Source organism: Pseudorasbora parva, chromosome 11, assembly GCF_024679245.1.
Source record: "Pseudorasbora parva isolate DD20220531a chromosome 11, ASM2467924v1, whole genome shotgun sequence".
Taxonomy (NCBI): Eukaryota; Metazoa; Chordata; class Actinopteri; order Cypriniformes; family Gobionidae; genus Pseudorasbora; species Pseudorasbora parva.
This window is the reverse complement of record NC_090182.1, coordinates 5,669,671-5,691,888: the sequence shown is the minus strand read 5'-3', so window position 1 is coordinate 5,691,888 and position 22,218 is coordinate 5,669,671. Positions and strand designations below refer to the sequence as shown.

The 22,218-nt window shown below is 38.7% G+C and overlaps 1 protein-coding gene across 1 annotated transcript; it reads left to right on the top strand.

The window, feature by feature from the left end:
• The first annotated feature begins 794 nt into the window (after positions 1–794).
• On the top strand, positions 795–21,807 carry gjb1b (gap junction protein beta 1b). Its single transcript, XM_067457824.1, has 8 exons — positions 795–1,440; positions 2,641–3,407; positions 3,506–3,639; positions 8,742–8,869; positions 9,231–9,376; positions 11,953–12,035; positions 12,112–12,177; positions 19,306–21,807. Exons 1-8 carry the CDS (start codon positions 1,429–1,431, stop codon positions 20,145–20,147), a joined length of 2,178 nt encoding a protein of 725 aa, XP_067313925.1. The 5' UTR covers positions 795–1,428; the 3' UTR covers positions 20,148–21,807.
• Positions 21,808–22,218: the final 411 nt, after the last annotated feature.

Below are 22,218 nucleotides of genomic sequence, written 5' to 3'. Positions count from 1 at the left end.
TGAAGTACAATTTAGAAAAATCTACTTTTGCACACAAAATGTCCTTTCTATTAAAGGGTGCACAAGTTGGAACACTTTACCAACAGTAATCAGAGGAAGCCCAACTTTAGTTTAAGAAAAAGCTTAAAAGATGGCTGAATAGCAACCAAAACTGTGAACATTAGGTAAGAACAATTGGCATTTGCACTTTAGATTATACTAAAATAGATTTATAATAAGCACTTTAGGATGTCTATGCATGGATTTTTAAATTATGAAATAATATTAAACAATTATGATTATGATAAGTATTTTATCTGAGCATGGACAGTTTTTTTTTTTTATCTTTATACGTCTGTTTGGTATTATGTTTGCTTTTGTCTATTCTTTTGTTTTGTTTGTTTGTCTGTACGTCTGGGACTACTGATGGAAATTAGCTTTGTGCTAAATCCGGCGAATTTATGTCAAATTTTATTGTACGTTTATCAATATACATTGTCCCAGCCAAATAAATGAATGGGGGAAAAAGTGTAACGTTATATGGGATATAGTGGAAACTGTGATGCATTTGATTAAATAATTAAATTATATATTTAAAAAACGTCACAGCAAGTCATGGCGGACCCTTTCCCCGCTAATGCCCCCATTATTATTGTTTTTTTAAATGTCCAATTTAAATATATGAACATTTCTTATTATCATCTTGCTGAAAACGTGAAAAAGGTTTTCTTTCTTATGCTAAACTGCTTAAATACTCAGAGCTGAGCACGTGGTGAATTCAATCAGTCACTCCTTCAGCTCGGGACCGCCATGTTCGTCTGCTTAAATCTGCAGCACTTCTGTAGCTTTTTTTGCTTTAATGAACTGCTTCATAACTCTGATTTCTTCAACCTTACCGATTTTGGTCAAATATATCGACTAATCCAAAAAAGATGACCACCCGAGAAATTGCATTTCGTATTAATAACAATACTTAACGCCAACGGTAAACATCCACAAATAAATTAAACCCAGAGAAACGAATAAACTACCGAGAAAGTGAGTAAAAAGTTCGATACGGAAAAGTTTACCATGTTGTAAGCATTTTTAGTTAACTAACGCTAGTTGTGGACAAACTTAGCCTAGAATTTAGGTGTTCTACTTGGTTTCTAGTAATTTTTTCTAGTAGGCCTATCATACCAGAGTATAATTTAGATAAACTTTTCCTTTTACTTCTCTACATTAGGATGCCGACTACACTAAAAAAACACATCCTTCCTTGTTATTTCGAACTGAAGAGCTCGCCAGTCGCCACTCTGACCGATTCGCAAACGAGTTGATTCTTTCGACTCGAACTTGTCCGCGAATCGGTTGCTGTTCTCGAGTCAACAACTCACTGATTCAAAGATCCGGTCAAACCGAGCCAGGAAAACGGATTTCAGATTCAGACCTTGAATCTGCGTGCTACTGATGGCGCGAAAGGTAAGTGCATTTTAGTATTGATTATTGTACATTAATTCATTCTTGGGTCATATTGAGGACAAATTAATATATATTTTAACTAAATCTGCAGCAAAAGAGCAAACTGTTGAAGCCCATTGAAATGTGTAATATGCTGTTTCAAATTATATTTAACTAGTATGTTTGCATACGCCCCTCTTAAAATGTGAACGCATCCTCGCCCTGTTTTATTTTTATACTAGGCCTATTTGTCGCTACATATTTGCACACAAAAAAATTAAATACTATTTGTTATTGTTCACGACCTTGAAGTGGTACGCATATTATTTCACCAGTTTGCTTATTTGAATAAGGAACCCAAATTGTTTTAAAAAAGTCAGACTTTGACCAGCACAAATTCAACATCATTAACAACATTAATTCAAAATAAATGTACTGCTTCACAACATCATACTTGGATATTAAAAAACTTTGAGATAAAGACATTATATTATCTGTAACTTGCACAACATTAAAAGAGTTTTTTTTGTTTTTTGTTTTTTACTCTACATTTAAACAACCCGGGCATTTCATTCACTTTTGGTGTGTGTTTTTTTGTCCCTGGTTAATTTCTGACCCAGGTCCATGTTATAAAATGTTTTTAAACTAATGTTTAAATAATAACACCAATGATAAGAGCTCATGGGTGTCAAAACCAGTGTATGATTGAGGATGGGACAAGACCCACTCACTTTTTAAGACCAATGGTTTTGGACCCACTCACTTTTACCATGTCTAATTCAGCGCATGTCTGTTCATCTACCCCTAACCTAAACCCTTTATTATTAAACACACGTTAGATGCTTTATTTCCACTTTTTGGTTATTTTCTTCATTCTAATTGGAAATGTATGCCTTTCCAATCTGATATGAGATGAGAAAAGGGAGTAGAGTGAGTTCGGCAAAAGGTGGATTCAAACCTTGGCACCGTACACTTTTGCCACCTTAAATAATTTGTGTCAGTAATTTTGTCTGTCACAACCGGGTGTTTAGTCAACAAGGCAAGCTGTTTGCACTTATTGTAAATGGCATCTACTCCAGTAAGACTTTTTGGACCCACCCACAATTCTTCAGACGCCCATGTACAAGCAGGATTTAAAAAAAAAAATCTGCTTTTATGTGAAATGAGTAAAAATACTTGCTACTGTTATGACATCTGTTGGATGTTTTTGATCAAGAACAGCCTGAAGGTTTTGCAGTTCAGAAGATCAACATGCATCAAAGAGTATCTGTCAAATGCCGTCAAAATCAGGTCTTCAACCCAAATGAGATGCATCCTAATCCAAAAAATGACGAAACTCGCCGTCATAAGTTGTCATCCTCTCAGCTCATTCACTTTCTGAGAGCAAGTCGAAGCCCAAAACAAGTGTCTGAACTGGCTTCCTCAGCTGATGAAGTCAAATATAGGACAAACATAACCCAGGCATCATTGAGGCCGATGCAAATAAACATTAACCCAGTAGCGTCTGGGAATCAGAGAGTCGTGGCTTTGACCAGTGCCAAGAAGATAGAGCGTAAAGTATTTTCTGAGGGGAAAATTTCAGAACCCATATTTGTGGAGAAACCCATCAGTGTTGATTGTGTGGCCTACAACTGGATGATTACCACAAATAGTGAGTTGTGGGACACTGGGAATATTTTCTCAGATGCAAATCACTCTACGATAGAGCCATTCCCAAATGAAATGGACACATTTCTTTTCCAAGATGACTGGAAAGTTGAAAACCTCTCCAGCCAAAGCGTCCATCCCTCGAAAGAAGAGTCACGTAAAGGCTCCAGCACACTGGCCGATGAACCCAAAGATGGTGATGGCGCACATGTCCCAATCCCAGAGTTTCAGAGTCGCAAATTTGAGGAGACCCCAGTTGTTATCACACACGTTGTCCACCCAAACAAGTTCTTCATCCAACACAAGGACGCAAATCTTTGTGAACTGTCTGAAAACATGCTGTGAGTAGTAAAATAATGCAGCGTATCTTTATTTTTTTGTTGGTGTCTGTACAGTTCAGGTACTAGTGTTTCTCTTTCTGTTTTCTTTATGATTTAAGCAGTAAGGATAGCAGTAGATCTTTTGCAGAGATGAATAGCATCCCAGATATTGGGGCTTATGTCATGGCGTGGTTTCCAAAGCAAGAGATATGGTGCCGTGGCCAGGTCATCAAAATATCTCGGTTGAGTAAAGGTAAGACAACGCTGTTTTAAATCCACAGTTCACCCCCCAAAAATTATATTTTCATTATTCTGTTCATCATTAATATTGTATTCCCTGCTGCCTTTGATGAGGTATGAGTGGGATGAATAAAATAGCTCATTTTCAAATTTTAGCATTACATTTTAGTAAAAATAAATGTTGTCATTGATAAAATATTGACTATGTTTTACATGTGCACCAATATTATTTATTTCCAATAATGAGAGTAATTAACTTAAGGTTATTTTTACCACTATTCTTCACACACCCCAACTAGGAGTGGACGATATGAACAAAATCTTGTATCACGAAATGAGTAATCTTATTTCATGATAGTGATATATAATATAAAATCACAATATAGTTATTTTTGGTTTAAATAAGGTTTCAAAGATTTCAAAATTGTTGATGCCATTGAAATTTTATAATTCACAATTTCACCGATCTTAAAGCAGCACTAGGTAACTTTTCAACCTTCATAATATATTTTCAAGACTCTTGTGATGATAAATCGACCTACAATAGGTTGAATGACACGTCTGCCATAGCTTGATGGGGTCTGTATCGTTTTTAATCGTACTTTTAAACTTCGGGTTTCGGGTAGTAACCCAAGAACAAAAAGAACTACAAAATCCGACTGCTTTACGGCATATACGTCACTTCCACCAACACACACACTTCCTTACATTCAGACGTGCGAGCCCAACTTTGTTCGTCGGATAATATAGTCATGTCCGAAGCAGCACAGACAAATAAGAAAGAAAAGGTTTTGTTGGAGGAAAGCAATAAGAGGAAACGAAAAAGTGATGGGATTAAAGGCAGGACGAGGATCAACATGTGACCAGCGTTTGCTCGTCGGCGTGAGCTGAAGGAGGCGTGCCCGACCGATGCTGTCCTGCTTGTTACGGTGATTACCTACCACTCAAACATTGAACTGAAGTATCATATAGATTCTCTAAAACGATAACCAATAGACTACTGTAATGACGCTGGCTTGTAGGCTTGGGCGGTATCCAAATTTTGATACCGTCAAACCTCCTCCCTATTTTACCTCGGTATACGGTATTACCGTGAATAATTAAAACATTATGATGTAAGGCTCAGACAGCGTCAACAAACTGTTGGCTTGTGCCTAAACCGTTCAGAAACTGAATACCAAACACTAATACTGAAACAATAACAAAATAACATGCACAACAATATTAACAACTGGTATTAGCAACAAATAACAGTTTAAAAAAAGTGCAATACAACAGTCAAACATAATTAAATTAACATAAACATCCAGAACAGGTTTAGCGCGCACAAATGAATTAAATCAAATCACACTGCCTGGAACAACTTTAAAGAGCAGCTTATAAAAAAAGTGTAAATAGACCCACAACAGTCAACCAGAGTTGAATTAACATAAAGATCTATATTATAAAAATGATTGCAAAGTAATAGGCCTAAATAAAAATAAATTCTTTCCAGTCTTCTTAACAATATTGTTTTTAACGAAAACCAAATAAAATAGGCTACCTGAATCAATTGATTAACGAATTAATTAATTAAATAAATAACAATAAATGAAAAAGAGAAAAAGAAAAGAAAAAAGAAACGAATGGCAAGTGGCATCAAATCTAGTCAAGATTTTTCGCTAGAAAAACCAACTTTGTCCGGCTTTAACAGGGCACGTTGTGGACCGACAACTTTGCCTGCGGGGCTGAAAACCGTTGTGCTTGTGGCTCCAAACAGTGAGTTGTCATTTGAGCTCCGACTCGGTCCTCTACGGTGCCGATGCCGCGGGACCTGCATCGGCTTGTTTTGTTTTTTGTTTTTTTGCAGCAAAAAAAAAAAACGATGTTTATTTAGGCTTATTCATTCGTTCTTTTAACGAATGAATGAGTTAACTGGCCTAAATAAACAAAATAATTCATGAATAGGCCTAAACGAATGAATGAATAAATAGGCCTAAATAAACGAATTAATGCATAAAAAAATAAGCCCATTAATGTTATTCCATTTGTTCAAATTTGCATTCACATTTTTAAGTAAGTTCCTTATGCGAGTCAAGTCTGCATTTATATGATAAAAAATACAGAAAAAAAGGTTTTCTATTTTAACATAGCCTACTTTTAAATATAATTTATTTATGTGATGCAAAGTATATGTGTATATATATATATATATATATTTTTTTTTTTTTTTTACATTTGAGCCCCTGCCCCTGAGGAACTCTCTGCACGTTTTATGCTTACCGTTATGAGACAATTGTCAGACAATTGACATTTGTTTTGTGAGTCCCATGTCCACTTGATTCTTGTGGAGTTCATGCTTATTGCTTACATTGCCAGCTGTGTGACAAAAGGCTTCGGCAATATTACAGCATAGTCCGCGGGTGCGCTCGGTTTTTCATCCACGCAGCAGTGAGTGGATGGTGGTTTTCGGATATGCGCCCTTAGGTTCAAGGTATTTCCATCTCTCTTGCGGTCATCTTTTTGTTGCACAATTTGCAAATTGCCTCGTCTATATTTACCGCCTCTCCCTTCTCGTTCGGTCAAAACCCAAAATACTTCCAAACTGCAGAAGTTGTTCTTTTTCGAGACCGAATAACTCAGTGCCCGACTCGCCGTCTTTTCCCCTCTCTCTCTTTCTCATCCGCTGTCACAATAACGCATATATTTAGGCTTTAAATAAATAAATAGTATTTAATATGTAAATAGTTTAATTAGTTCAACTTATTAAATATTTAATAATTAATATTTTTTTAATATTTTTTTTTTGACGGTTTGAAGGTATTGAAACTGATACCGTTGCTATTTTTAGATCCCGCGGTATACCATTTTACCTTATTACCGCCCAAGCCTACTGGCTTGTAAACGTGAGCATCGTGATTATTTGGCGTTTGAAAAAAATAAAACCCATGAAATTATATTCATATGACCTGCTGAAACATATGCCACTGACTGTACCTGGGATGAAGACATTTCCCACGCGACGCCAGAAGAACAGCTGCATGTGAACTCCTCCTGCAGTGTTCAGGGGAACTGTTAGTGCTGCACCGACCCGCGGGACGCTTTTATGAAGTTATTTGGCCCGCCCCGCACCACTGTATATATTTTTACAACCCGCACCCGCGACCATTAAATAGACATACGGGGTCCGCGGGTTATGAGACGACCCGCACATCACTAGTTCAGGGCTATCAGGGCTCTCATGTCAACAAATGCACGCGCGATGGCATCCCCTGTTGTAGGATGACAGAGCTTACGACAGTAGTTAAGGACAAATTATTTTTTTCCAAATGTAGGGGACCCCGAGAGCAAAAGTAGCCAAGTCCCGATACGAAAATGTATTTTTGGATGTTTTTGACTATCAAAATACTGCATTATATTCATGTCACGCAATCTGGTCAACAGGAACTCCGTTTCTTAAGCAGCCCAAAAATGTGATGTCGTCTGTACGAATCTGTGCATGACCACATAATTCGCGTTTGTCATAAGCACGTGCACTTCAGGGCTCCAGACTAACATCTGAGGGCAGTTCTCCAGATCTACACCTGATTTGGTGGCGCTGGAGGAAAATTCATCATGTTGGGGCATTGTGGTTGCACCAGTGCGACCTCTAACTATTTTGTCGCATCAGCAAGAAAAAAGGTTGCAAAATTTAACCATATGGTTTGCAGTCTGGAGCCCTGCACTTCGGTCAGAGTGTGATAATGCCATTAAAGAGTTTGCATGATTAAAATCAGCTTATGCCATGTTTTACTATGATTATGGTTGCGCTTAATCTCACAAATTTGAACAAAGTTTGGTTTACGTGTAATTATCACAATATTGGCAAAATCTCATCACATTGGCCCTCATTTATCAAAAGTGCGTACACCCAAACCCACGGTGACTTTGAGATTTATCAATATGGACGTTGGCGTACGGCACGCTCAAATCCTACGCCAGCTCAGGAGGCGGTGTACGCACGTTTGGAGTTAGTGTGAAAATGCGCAGAAAAACTATTCCTAACACCACAAAACGCACTGACAAAGATATGCGATATTATGATCCACTGTAAAAAACAACAACATAGTAATTATAAACTAAAGTGTTTATTTTTGTGCAACATAGACTTCAATGTTTAATTTGTGTGACTATACCAAAGCATTTGATTTGTAGGCATGTGTTCCTCCAGTGCGCTTTACCGACGGTTCAGCTGCGCACGGACTGGGACCGAAAATAATTCAGACTGACAAAATAATAAAAATGACATTCCTCTTTTTTAAAATAATAATAATAAATAATAACGACATTCTTCTTCTAAATAACGTTAAGCGTCATTAATAATAAAAATCACCATAATAATAATAATAAATTGTCATGCCATTATTAATGTGAATGAATGGTACTCCACATCACATCATCATCATAGCGTACACCCCAATACATGTGCCGTGATACGAAATTAAAGGCTAATTGTTTCAAAACATGTGCTGTAAAATAATGCATTGTGATGGTAATTTATCATCCAAACAGCTTTAAACTGCTGGAGTGCGCTTCTCAACCTCCACACTATTAACAGTACTCGTTATTTAGGTCCATATTTAGTTTTTGTGGGTGCCTTTAATCCTACTCTTTGAACTCCCAAATAAAACAATTTCGCTTTTTTCCACTTCCCTGGTGATGGTCTCGATGGCGCTCGTCTCAATCATCTAACTATTTCAGTAGTCAGGGCACTGATCAGGGAGTCAGCCCATTGACTTTTGTCCTAATCAGTGCCCTGACTAGTGGACTAGTGAGATGACTGAGCGCGCCCGATCTCCACGTCGGAGAAGTTTCGCTTCTTTGCCGTCTTCTGTGTGTCCATGGTGTAAAATGAGGGCGTGGGGGAGGCGGAGACTTGAATATATAGGGGCGTGTTATTCTAATGACGATCGTTTTCAGCCGTGGCCTTTATCAAGGGCAGGTATTGGGTGCGCACAGCTTCATAAATCAGGCAGTGAGAGGAGTGTAAGCGTAATCTTACGGCAACATATACACCAGTTTCTACGCAAGATTGATAAATGAGGGCCATTATGAGCGTGCTGGTAAACGTAGTCATTGATAATGATTTTTGCACAGACATTAAGGTGGAAGTCAGGAGGATTGACTACGGAGATGACGTTTGCGTGTCTCTTCGGGACATCAAGGAAATGAGTGGAGAAATCGCATCCAGACCTGTGCAAGCACTGCAGGTCTCACTGGCAAATGTGGGTGACTATTCATTTTGGGTTTGATGATGCATGATAGTGGGATAGTTCACGAGATTAAATCTTCAATGACAAAATATAAGACTGGAAAATGTATTTTACTCGACTGAGAGGTACAAAATGCAAAACAGTGCTGATGCATTTTAAAATATTCTAACTGATCAAGAGTTGTCACTACCGCTTATTTTGTTAATCGAGTAATCAGTTGATTATTTTGATTTAATCAAGTGATCAGATAGATCTAAGTGAACGATAGCCTTTAAAAGGACTTAAAATGTCATGGTTTTAGTGAACGACACTTAAAACATTAAAAAAAAAATGTTTTAATGCATTAAGCGGTTTCAACTTTTGTATGTTATAGGTGAGGCCAGTAAATGGAGAAACCTGGTCTTTTGACGCAATCAGCTGGTTCAAAAGTAAAGTGCAGAACAAGACACTTTATGCCAGGATTTACCCAGAAGGAGAAGTTGAGCTCTTCATGGAAAAGGGAAAGATTGGTGCCATGAGGTAAGGACGACCCTATTCCCGTTCAAAAGAATTTGAGAAGCATTACTGTTGACCCTTGCTAACTACCCATCTAAAAACGTTCTGATTAATCCTACCTGAGCAAACTACTGTAACCAGACAAATAAAAAATGTTGTCTAATGAAGTTCTCAAGTCGTGTGTTTGTTTGGTTGGATTTGTTGAGTTTTGCCAAATTTGAATGAAGAGATAGATTAAAAAAAATTCCCCCATCACATTTCCAAGTCTTTGAATAAATCGACATGCTGTGGACTATGCCAGCTGTCATTTTGAAATGGACAAACACCACTGGGTTGATTTATTGTTTATAACATCCAGTGTTCATTACTAGACTTTGGCCCATCATAGTTTAATTTGTCCCACCATAGTTTCATTATGAACCGAAAATACATTTAAACTTCTCGCATAACTTCTTTAACACCGGGCTTAATAGCATTTAGAATTTGATTTGCGTGCTTTGTCCACCACAGGAAACTAACTTATAGTCAATAATGTCCAGTTGTCCCAAGTTCCATATTTTACTGCAATCAGGTGATATTGCCGTTTTCATTGAGCAGTACTCTTATTAAGACCTTTTTTAAGACTTTAAGACCAGTTTTATTACAATAGGATAATTGAATCAAAAGTTCTAATTATTATAACTTTTGTACTGAAAAAGTTCTGTCAAGGCATGGTGCCGAAGACACATGGCGAATTTCATAACGATACGGCAATGCATTCGTAAAATATAGCATTTTACGTCAAAATTAAAAGTGTCTGAAATGGGAAAATTGGGTATCGTTCAACTCGGCATACTTTTTTTTTTTTTTTGCCAAATTGTTCAGAAATAAACTATTTTAAGCAAATGCATAAATTGTTTCATATGTCCTGGCCACTAGGTGGCACTTTGCCAAAACTGTCCAGTTAACCTCAGGTCATGACTGTCATAACACACACCAAGGTTGGTCAGAATACACTTAGGCCCTGTCCCAAATGGCACCCTAAACCCTCACAGTCTTCCTCTGAGTCCACACTTTCTCAACGTAATGCCGCTTTGGCTGCCGAGAAGTCGCATCGAGGGCGCATATTGAGCTCAAAGGGGTGTTCGCAAGCACCCTTCTTAGACCTAAAATGACAAATGGGACACCCTGCGGTCTCATGGACTTAATGGACACGTGCACGCAACGGCCTTGGTAAGTCCACCAGACCGAAAGTGCACATGAAGTGTGCCATTTGGGACAGGGCCTGAAGCGTTGCAGAGATAAAGCCTTGCGTTATTTTGGCGGGCACTTTGTCGAATTTATTCACACATTATTTGAGAACGGTTTTTACAAATCAACTAGAATTTCATAAGTTTTTGTAGGCATGGTCTGAAGATGATCTTGTCCATTTTTTGTGAAAACTAAGGAACCACCTAGGAGGAGTTCGAAAAAAATCTTTTTGTTGGAAAATTCAAAATGGCGCAAAAGTTATTTGCATAAATGAGAATGCAACTTTGGGCAGTTGGTGGCACGAGGGATTGAGAAAGAGACTCCAAATGTGCTGTGGTGACTGCTCAGACTGTCCTCTCTCTGTGTGCCAAATTTCATAACTTTCCCTCAAGCGGTTCTACGAGCGGTCATAGACGCAAGAGCGGAAAAAAAAGAACAGCAACAATTACAAAAGCGATCTACACACCTTGGCCCCTGATAAAATGATCATTATTATATTCCAATTGTTTGGCTTCCTAATACACAAGTGTGAATGTGATGTAGACTGAGACACTATCTCAACTAAAAAAAGTCCCCTTTAAAGTTCAAGTCGATTCACCAACTTTTTTTTGTTTTGTTGAATTTGCACACTGAACATGGGCTGGGCTCTTAAAGCTACACTGTGTAACTTTTAGTTTATTCTTAGCTAAAAACACTTAGTTCTTTCACAAATATATGTGCTCATTAATGCATATTTACTTCTTTCGAGTAATAAAGTATTCTTGTAAGTTTATAATATGCCATTGAAAATACATACGGGTGAGGGGTTCGAATGCCGGTCGCCATGTTGCCCCTCCATCTTGAAAGTACATTAGCCAAAGAGGGACATACCCGTAAATTCAAGCTTCGCCTTTCGCGTTTTAACACCCGATGGCACCGTGTCGAATGTGAAGAGGGGGATTGCCGTGTTAATCTTGGACTAAATTGGCCACCGTAGGAGTTAAAACGAAATCAGAATTGAGAGGAACAGAAACTAATATTCACTGGATGGTTATATACCTTTACACCGCTAGATGGGGGAAAATATCACACAGTGTAACTTTAACTTTTGAGTTTAACTTTTAAATTGACACATTTTTCTTGGGGAGGGATCAAAGTCCACCCACCAGTCTCACAAAATCCTTTGAGAAACCATTTCTTTACCGGTCATACTCAAACCAGAGGTGATCGTAACTGTGATCAAACACAATTTGTGGTCTGTATAAAATTAGACTTTTTTTTTTTTAGAGTTGACTCTGAAACGTATTTGCCTGGCTTCTAATTCCCAGTCTCGGCAGTTTATAATCAAAAGTAATTTCTAACATTTGTCCTTTTGTGTTTGATTCCTTCAGGAGAGGGGACTCCCTTTCAGAGAGACTCGCACAGAATAGATTTGCCATACACCGATGTAACAAGCGCAAGGGGTTAAAGAGAAGTGAGTGGCACCTTTATAACCGGAAGATAACGCAATGCACATTCTTTATAGTAACATTTCTGATGCCATTTCCCAGGTGGTGTCCAAGAACAAACACGACAACGCTCCTTAGAGTGGGAGAAGTATCTGATTTCCTGTTACCGTTAAAACGGGATGTTCTGTTCAGCTGATTCTTTCTCTGTGACCTTATACATAATTTACAATATGTTCCTATAACTATGCAAATTTAGTAGTTGTGTGTATTTTTACTTTCACTCGGTTTGTGTTCAATGTACACTGTTACAAGACAGATTGTATTACAGAAGGTATTTTTGGTTTAGATTTGGTTTCATAATTATGTTAATTCATATTAAAAGAAACTAGAGTTCTAAGATTGAATGTCTTATTATTTCTAAGAATTGTTGTTGTTGTGCACGTGGGTCATTACTGAAATGTTTAATTGAATACGCTGATATACATTGTCCCAGCATGACTACAGTCAACATGGGACACTTCACGTCTTCTGCTTGGATGTTAGCCTGATCTTCTCAAATATTGTTAATTTGAAGAAGAGAATCCAGTAATTACCACATGCAACGGTTTCATGATCAGACAAGAATTATAACAAACAAACGTTCCACATCGTTGTGGGAATTTTTGACTTTTTTTGTGCAGAAAATGGATGTAAATATGAATGTGCACACAGATGATGACAGTTTTCACAGTCACTGATTCACAGATAGGCCTTTCTCTCCCTCATATCTAGAAAATGCTATGCATGTGTTTTTGAGAAATGATGACCAAGATTGTATTGCTCGAAAATTGTAGTCAAATTGGAAGCAGGAGTTACGATTACAAGATTTGAAACCTCACGGCAAGTGGTTTGTCAGCTGGATTTAAGGACAAAACGCCTAACAAGCCATAAATTAACTTAATGGCCAACATTTGAAACACTCAAAGCATTCTCAAACTGCAGCATGTCCAAGAGATCCCTGTTCAAAAAGTTTTTTTCCATTGATGTTTTTGATTTGTTCTGCAGTCTCATTTGGAAAAGCAACCAACAAAAGGCTGTTCTTTTCATAGCTCTGATGTTGTTTTTCTCGTCAGGCTGATCTGATGAATGACTCTTGCCAAACATGATGGCAATTATACAATGAACGTCATGACTGTCAGAACTTCTCGTGTCAGGACAACCCAAAAAACCCCAGTGTAAAAAGAAGCGTCTTCTATAACTTTAAATCAAGACATGACCAAGTCCTCCTCACTAGGTGCCGACTGGGTCACTCGAGATGTACACATGGGTTTCTAATGATAGGCGAAGTTCTTCTATGTCTCTTGTGTCAAGGTCCTTTGACTGTTAAACATGTTCTGTTGGAGTGTAATTTTACCGTTAGAAAAAGTTTTTTTTTTTTTTTTTTCAGAAATGTTTATGTGGAATATTTCAGAATGTACCACCAAATGTATTTTAGATGTTCTATCTTTTGTCAAAATAAAATGTTTTCTATGATAATTAAACATTATGGATTGTGATTTTGACAGTGTTAAAAACTGTAATTTAGGGTCCAGTTCTCACTACTAGCTAACTATTAACAGTACCGCCACTGGCTGCCTCGATACATTTTCATCATAGGTACATTTCAATTACAACAGAATGAGAAGGAAAATCCAACAAAAAAATCACAATGTCTGATTTTTAAAGAATTTATTTGCAAATTATCCTGGAAAATAAGTAATAACAAAAGTTAATCTCAATACTTTGTTATATACCCTTTGTTGGCAATGACAGAGGTCAAATGTTTTCTTTAAGTCGCCACAAGGTTTTTACTCACTGTTGCTGGTAGTTTGGCCATTCCTCCCTCAGATCTCCTCTAAAGCAGTGATGTTTTGGGGCTGTCGCTGGGCAACACGGATTTTCAACTCCCTCCAAAGATTTTCTATGGGGTTGAGATCTGGAGACTTCAGGACCTTGAAATGCTTCTTACGAAGCCACTCCTTCGTTGCCTGGGCGGTGTGTTTGGGATCATTGTCATGCTGAAAGACCCAGCCACGTTTCATCTTCAATGCCCTTGCTGATGGAAGGAGGTTTTTACTCAAAATCTGACAATACATGGCCCAATTCATTCTTTCCTCTACACAGAACAGTCTTCCTGGTCCCGTTGCAGAAAAACAGCCACAAAGCATGATGCTTCCCATGCTTTACAATAGGTATGGTGGAACTCAGCATTCTCTCTCCTCCAAACACGACAAGTTTTTACCAAAATGTTCTATTTGGTTTCATCTAACCATACGACATTCTCCCAATCTTCTTTTGGATCATCCAAATGCTCTCTAGCAAACTTCATTTGGGCCCGGATATCTACTGGCTTAAGCAGGGGGACACGTCTGGCTCTGCAGGAATTGAGTCCCTGGCGGCGTAGTGTGTTACTGATGGTAGCCTTTGTTACTTTGGTCTCAGCTCTCTGCAGGTCATTCACTTGGTCCCCCCGTGTGGTTCTGGGATTTTTGCTCACCATTTCTAGTGATCATTTCGTCCCCATGGGGTGAGATCTTGCAACACTTTTTTTACAGTGTATAAATTCAACTCGTAAAGTAACTTCAGATCTGATTTGCAGAAATGCACAGATGATTATTTTACCGGCGTCCCATCTTCAGATCTTGTGGCATAACACACGTTTTCCTTCCTTTGTCTAAAATCTGTCTCATAATCTCGTAGCATGAATGATTTCACCACAGATTGAACCTAGAAATGTACACAAAAGCCTGACAGTGTTATTTCTTAACAGCTCAACGTTCTTTGATAAATTGTGCTGTGTTTGATAAAGTGAGCGCGGGTCAGAAACGCCCCTCATTTCCTCTCCCTGCCAGGCACAATGAATAATGTTGCTGCTCATTGTGTCCACACAGATTCTTTCTTCTGCCCCGGGTGGGTGGAAATCAAGGCATTTGATCTGAATTCTGAAGAGTCTTGTTAGCCTCCATAAAGAGCAGCATTGTGTATAAATGGGTTATATAAGTGCATATGACTGCCATGGTGCAGGGTTGTGGCTAGCAGCGTGTCAATTCATTGCATTTGCAAAAGGGCAGGCATGGTGATTATTAGCGAGGCCATTAGCGGTTTCCTGGAAATGTCTCTTTATTATCTCAGCTGAAGGTAAACCGCTAAATCTTTTAATATGCCATTATCAAATATGTTCATTTGACGGCTATTTTTGGGCCACGTTAATACTTTTTGCAAGATTCTTTATGTAGTTTAAACAGATTAATTACTTTGACCACAGCAAATAGGTTATTGTGTGGGCCGACTGTAAGCTTGCTATTGGCCAGGTTGTCTCGTGTCAGGTGACGACATTTGGTCGCCCAAGCTCTTAGCCAGCACATATGACCAGAATATTTGTATTTTTGTCAAGCAAGTCTCCAAATGCCAAGAATACAGCCTGTTGTTCCTCATTTTTGGACCTGGTACAGCATAAGCTGCTTTCTCACGGGCTGAACCTGGTAAATTATTGCTCATATTCAGAATTTTTAGTGGGAATATTGCATTGATTGTTAGGAATACTCAAATCTTTAATGTTGTGTAATTGGCAGTTTATAAATTGAAGTGATTAGCCATGTTGTGTATAACATATCTGATGTTAAATACTCTACCAGTTGGAGTAATCCTATATTTTGACTTTGCTACATTTTTAGGGACACGCTTTAAAATAAAGGTTTTAAATGTAATGTTTTTTTGCAGCGTAGAACCGTTTTTGGTTCCCCATAGAACAGAAAGAACATTTTTAATAACCTCTTGTCCAAAAGGCTCCATTGAAGTCAAAAGGTTCTTCATGGAAAGATGCCAATAAAACACCTTTATTTTTAAGAGTGTAAATACAATGAAACACTGAACTAACACTAACAGAGAAATGGTAATTATGTAGAGACTCGGGGCCAGTTGTTCAAAAGAAATCCGATCGGATTCCGGCTATCGAAATTTGGACCAAATCTTGAAAATGATTCAAAAGAAAAATGGATTCTGAAATCAGATTAGATCACAAAATCCAATCTTGGTTTTGATCTGCATCAAATCAATAGTTTGTGTTGTTCAAAATGTTTTAGTAAGATTGGGATACATTTGATCAAAAAAAAAAAATCAGGATTATATCAATCAGCTTTATTTATATCGCGCTTTTACAATGTCGATTGTGTCAAAGCAGCTTCACAGTGTTAAACAGGACAATACTGCAACAAAATTTGATTTGGCTAGTTTGATTTGGATAGCTAATAGAATTAAATATGACCTGATTTATACATTTTATTTGTATATTTAGTTGAATAACTTGGATCATAATTTTAGTGTCCCCAACTGAGCAAGCCAAGCCAAAGGCGACAGTGGGAAATAGGATTATACTGATCCCAAAAGAAGGGAGGATTTAAGGAACAAAAATGTAATACAACTTCAAAATTGGTCAAAAAATACATTTGTATCATGCAATATGTACGCGCACATATATATTATTTTATTTTGCTCTTGATTAGTTTAACTGTTAAAGTAACACATTAGAAGTAGACATTATTACCTATGAAGCCGTTCGGTTGCCTACAGTAAAGAAAAATAGAGATTTTTGCGCTATAAAATAATCCCCACACAGCTGTAAATATCAAATAAAGCTATACCCTGGACCGCAAAACTTTTTTAAAATTGTATTTTTTATTATTATTTAGATTTAAACATTACTATAAATCAACGCTGAATAAATAAGCTCCATTGGTGTGGTTTGTTACGATAGGACAATATTTGACTGAGATACAGCTATTTGAAAATCTGCACAAAAAAAAATCATATTTTACGAAAATCTTTTTTAAAGTTGAAGTCCTTAGCAATGCATATTACTACTAATAATACATTTTTATATAGCTATATAAGTATATAGCTACTTACGGTAGGTAATGTACACAATATCTTCATGGCATATGATCTTATTAATATCCTAATGATTTTTTGGCATAATTTTGACCCATACAATGTATTGTTACCTATTGCCACAAAAATACCGGTGAGACGCAGGACTGGTTTTGTGCTCCAGGGTCTCATATATGTTTTTTTTGTTTTTTGTATTACTGTTTGTATACTACATTGGCACAATCATAAGAGATAAACCAGTCAAAAGTTCTTTGTGAGCAAACGTTTCTGAGAGGCCGCAAAATCTCATCTCATATTTTATCCATCACCATGTCCCTTTAGGTGCTCCGTAGAGCACCAGTAATCCAGATTTGGTCATCTGAAAAGGTGTCTGGATCAGGGTGATCCAATACAATTTTGTTTTGATAGATTACCTGGGGCCTGTTGCACAAAACTAGGATAAGGGATTAAGCTGGGATATCTTGGTGATCTTGTCATCTGTATGCAAAATTTATTACACCGCTGTCATGTAAACGTAGCCTAAAGGAACACTCACACCAAGAACAATAACAATAATGAAAGATTACTGTATATTAGCGGACAAATTGAGCCAGGATCACAAAGATATCCTGGCTTAATCCCTTATCCTAGTTTTGTGCAATAGGCCCCTGATCTTGGATTGCAAAACATGGAATTTCCAAATCCAGATCATTCTGATCCAAACTTTTTGAACAACCGGCCCTAAAAGAACAAATCAAAACCATCTTATATCTGAGCTTCTTCAGCTCAGGAGTCTAGGCATATTCTCTCTCAGCCAGCTTCCTGGCTAGTGTAGAGTAAAGCCCTATTCGGACGGTAATTGTTTCTCATGCTGACATCCGTAAAAATAAGCCACCTCAGTGATAAACTCGTGCATTCGGATGGTGATTTTTTTCCCGCTGGAGGAGCGAGTTTTGTGATCCTGCGCACCTGGGAACACTGCTCACGTGCTCAGTCAAATGACAGTCTGTGTAAAATGTCATATGCTTGGAATAATAAGAATAAAATCATAATTTAATAATAGGAAATTTTTATTTAAATCGGTTTTAAAAAAGGAAGATGACATTTTAAAAAATGTGGAAATGAGCGGAAATAAGTTAAAACATTGCTACAAATTTAAACTATATAACGTCAATTACTGCCATAATAACGCCTCATTTTAAAAAAAATTCTATTTTGAGGGGTGATGAAAGCATCATTTCAGTAATAAAATTGTAGGCTATATCTTTAAAATGCATCCAAATTACAGGGAAACGCAACGATACGGTGGCCTGCTGTGGTCAAAAAGGATAAACAGTTAATTTCGAAGCCATATTTTCTTGAAAACTTAAAGATGTGGATTCAGACGGCAATTAAATCACCACACGACCTTGGTGTTTGTCAAAAAACACTCGGTAATTTGGTCAGGGATTTTAACGTTTGCGGTGGGGGGAAAAAAACACTGACATTCTGGATTCAGATGGCAATAAAATCGCAGACTAGCCGCTGTGAATTATGAAAATACCTGATGACCCCACGAGAAACAATTACCGTCTGAATAGAGCTTAAAGGGTTAGTTCACTTAAAAATGAAACTGATGTCATTAACTCCTCGCCCTAATGTCGTTCCACACCCGTAAGACCTCCGTTCATCTTCACACACAGTTTAAGATATTTTATATTTAGTCCAAGAGCGTATGCAAGTGTATGCACACTATACTGTCCATGTCCAGAAAGGGAATAAAAACATCATCACAGTAGTCCATATGAGACATCAGTGGGTTAATTAGAGTCTCTTAAAGCAGCGGAAATACATTTGGGTCCAAAAATAACAAAAACTACGACTTTATTCAGCATTGTCTTCTCTTCCGGTTTTTTTTTTTTCAAACCTACAATAAAGATTCAAATGGTTATGAATCAGTGAATCGTATGGTTTCGGATCCCCTGCTGAAATCACGTGACATTGGCGATCCGATTCATGAATCAATTGCGCTGATTCATAACCGTTCAAATCTTTATTTAAGGATTTAAAACAAACGCGGAAGAGAAGACAATGCTGAATAAAGTCGTAGTTTTTGTTATTTTTGGACCAAAATGTATTTTCGCTGCTTTAAGAGACTCTAACTAACCCACTGATGTCTCATATGGACTACTGTGATGATGTTTTTATTCCATACGCTTGTATACGCTCTCGGGCTAAATATAAAATATCTTAAACTGTGTGTGAAGATGAACAGAGGTCTTACGGGTGTGGAACGACATTAGGGTGAGGAGTTAATGACATCAGTTTCATTTTTAAGTGAACTAACCCTTTAAGAAAGAGTCAGTTCAGAGTTGGGGAGGGTTTTGAACTCAATGAAACATGTCATTGTGCTCTGGATTTTCTTCTCTTTAGTCTTCAAAGGAACCATGAATTGGGCTTCGTTTTATGCTGTGATCAGTGGTGTGAACCGGCATTCGACAGGCATCGGACGAATCTGGCTGTCCGTCATCTTCATCTTCCGTATTATGGTGTTGGTGGTGGCAGCTGAGAGTGTGTGGGGCGATGAGAAATCTGGATTTACCTGCAATACTCAACAGCCCGGATGCAACAGCGTATGCTACGACCAATTCTTCCCCATCTCTCACATCCGCCTCTGGGCGCTACAGCTCATCCTGGTGTCCACACCGGCCCTGCTTGTTGCAATGCACGTTGCACATCGCCGGCACATTGAGAAAAAGATCCTCAAGCTGTCCGGCCGGGGTAACGAAAAGGACTTCGAGACCATAAAGACTCAGAAGTTCGAGATTGCCGGTGCTCTGTGGTGGACTTACATGATAAGCATCATTTTTCGCATCATTTTTGAGGTGGTTTTCTTGTATATTTTTTACTTTATCTATCCAGATATCAAGATGGTCCGCCTTGTGAAGTGTGACTCCTACCCCTGTCCCAATACAGTGGACTGTTTTGTGTCCCGTCCTACAGAGAAGACCATTTTTACTATCTTCATGCTGGCGGTGTCTGGAGTCTGTGTCTTGCTGAACATTGCAGAGGTTATGTATTTAATAGGTCGGGCGTGTATGAAATACTTTCAAGGAGCTGTAAGTCAACCTAAAGGACCATGGCTCACCCAAAAACTGGCAACCTACAAGCAGAATGAAATAAATCAGCTGATATCAGAGCACTCGTTCAAGCCTCGAATCAATGTTGGGCGGAAAACTCCCACGGATAAGAGCGAGCGCTGCTCTGCTTTCTAGACTGAGGGTTCATCCAGCTATCAGTAATTAATGATGTCTGTAATCATATTAATATGTAGCCTGACAAGTCAGACCCACATCAAGATGTTTGGTCTGGAAACTCACCATTGACAGCTCAATCTGAGGGGCGGATAAACGGCTGTCTTTCAAACTCCCTCTGCACGCGATAGGATAGCGCTACCACCAACCAGAGCAACGAAGGTGAAGCAGAGCTCGCTGACAGATTAAACATTCGCCGTATCCGGTCGGCTAAACTCCGAACACATCTTCCCTTTTTAAGAATGACTTCAGTGCCGTTCTTTTCTCAGAGAAAAGCTTAACTCCAAGTCTTCCAGAGTCGCGGTCAAAGCTGATTCGAAAGACCGCCGTTCGCCAGTTTCTGTGTTTACTAGAAGCACGCAAACGCAACTCGGCCGTCGTCATTATGGCCCCGCCCACTGACTATGCACGATGTGATTGGGCCGGCAAGAGTTTGGCGATTACAGCTCAGAAGGGTATTGAGAGTTGCTAGACGACACTCGCGGGCAGATTAAATTTGCTGCCGCTAGGGTGCGTCTATATTTCTAGGCTAATTAATATGGTCATTGATTTACTTCTGCTCTATGTGCGTTTGCAGGGCTTCTTAACTATGGTCCTTGAGCTCCACTTTCCTGCAGATTTCAGCTCCAGCCCTAATCTTAGTTCATACTTGTCATGTTTGGTTGGATTAAAACGAACCCTGGTGCGATTGCTCGGTTAGTGCGGTTCATCTGAACATATGTGAACGCTGCCATCCGAACCCTGGTGCGCACCAAACAAGCGGACCGAGACCGCTATAACGATGGGTCACGGTCCGCTTCCAAACGAACTCTGGTGCGGTTCGATTGATATATGAACGCAATACGGACCAAAGACATGTAAACGGACCAAAAACAGAAAGTAATGCCACAAGATGCGACGCATAGTCAGCTGATGTGACGACGCGGAAAGATCGGTGTATCCAAAATGAGTAACTTTAACGTTAGAGGGCAAACGTTGAGCAACGAGGAAGTGCCTCATCAATATTTGGTCTGAAGAGCATGTTTCGAAAACGCTAGAAAAAAAACACACAAAAAGCAAACTACTGCCGACGGAACTGCCATCTCTTTTGCAGCAGATCTTCTCTTCTGCAACGGAGGAAATCCTGCTGCTGTTTCAAATGTTTTGAACATTTTATGAGCTCTTAAAGGTGCACTATGCAACTTTCCGTCCACTGGAAGGGGCGCCTATTCAAAACAAAGGCGTAGTTTGATGACGCCAAGTGTGAGCGCAGTATCTTGGGACATGTGGTCTTCACCTCACAGCCGGTGGAAAATAGGACTCGGGCAGAAATCATGTTCATGGATGCGGTTATTAACGTTACTGTAGAGTAAAGCAGAGCAGGACCGAGTGTTGAGGAGCTGAGCACGGCCGCTGGAGCGATTGTTACACACACACACTGCTCGCGAACACCGGGACTTTTATTATGACGGGACACAGTCGTTGGGTGCGCGCACTTCCGCTCTTTCCGGTCATGATTAAAAGGTAAAGCAGCTCTGTTTATCATATTAGATACATTTAAGTGTGTTTAAAATTATGTTATGACGTTACTGCATTCACTTGTTCACACTGCTAAGAGTAAAGCGCTCCTGCCAAATAAAACCGATGGTAGCGCAGATATGACGCGATTGACAGGCGACTCCCTCAAACGCTATGCTAAAACGTCCTTGTCCTTAGTTAAAATAGCAATTTTGTCACAATTTACAAATAGTTGGAAACATTTGGGATATTGTAGGTACTCAACTGAACAAAATATATAACACCGGCCTAGTGGTTTTTGGATATTTTACTCCAAAAATACTACATAGTGCACCTATGATGAGTTTTCAGTTGGTAAAAATAATGCCGTATGTACACGCATAAAAGGATGGCGTTTAATCCGGCACACAGCATTGTTTTGGTAAGCAGCTCCTACGTCATATAAGCCGACCAATCAGGTTGTGACCGTCTCCCTATGCCTTTGGTTTGGTAACTTTAGGTTCGCTGTTAAAAATGCCAGTGTGAACGTTAAGCG

Excerpts from the sequence above, each read along its gene's own strand:
- gjb1b (XM_067457824.1), top strand. Across the intron at positions 8,870-9,230 it reads TGCAGGTCTCACTGGCAAAT|GTGAGGCCAGTAAATGGAGA; the intron begins GTGGGTGACTAT and ends TGTATGTTATAG. Across the intron at positions 9,377-11,952 it reads GGAAAGATTGGTGCCATGAG|GAGAGGGGACTCCCTTTCAG; the intron begins GTAAGGACGACC and ends TGATTCCTTCAG.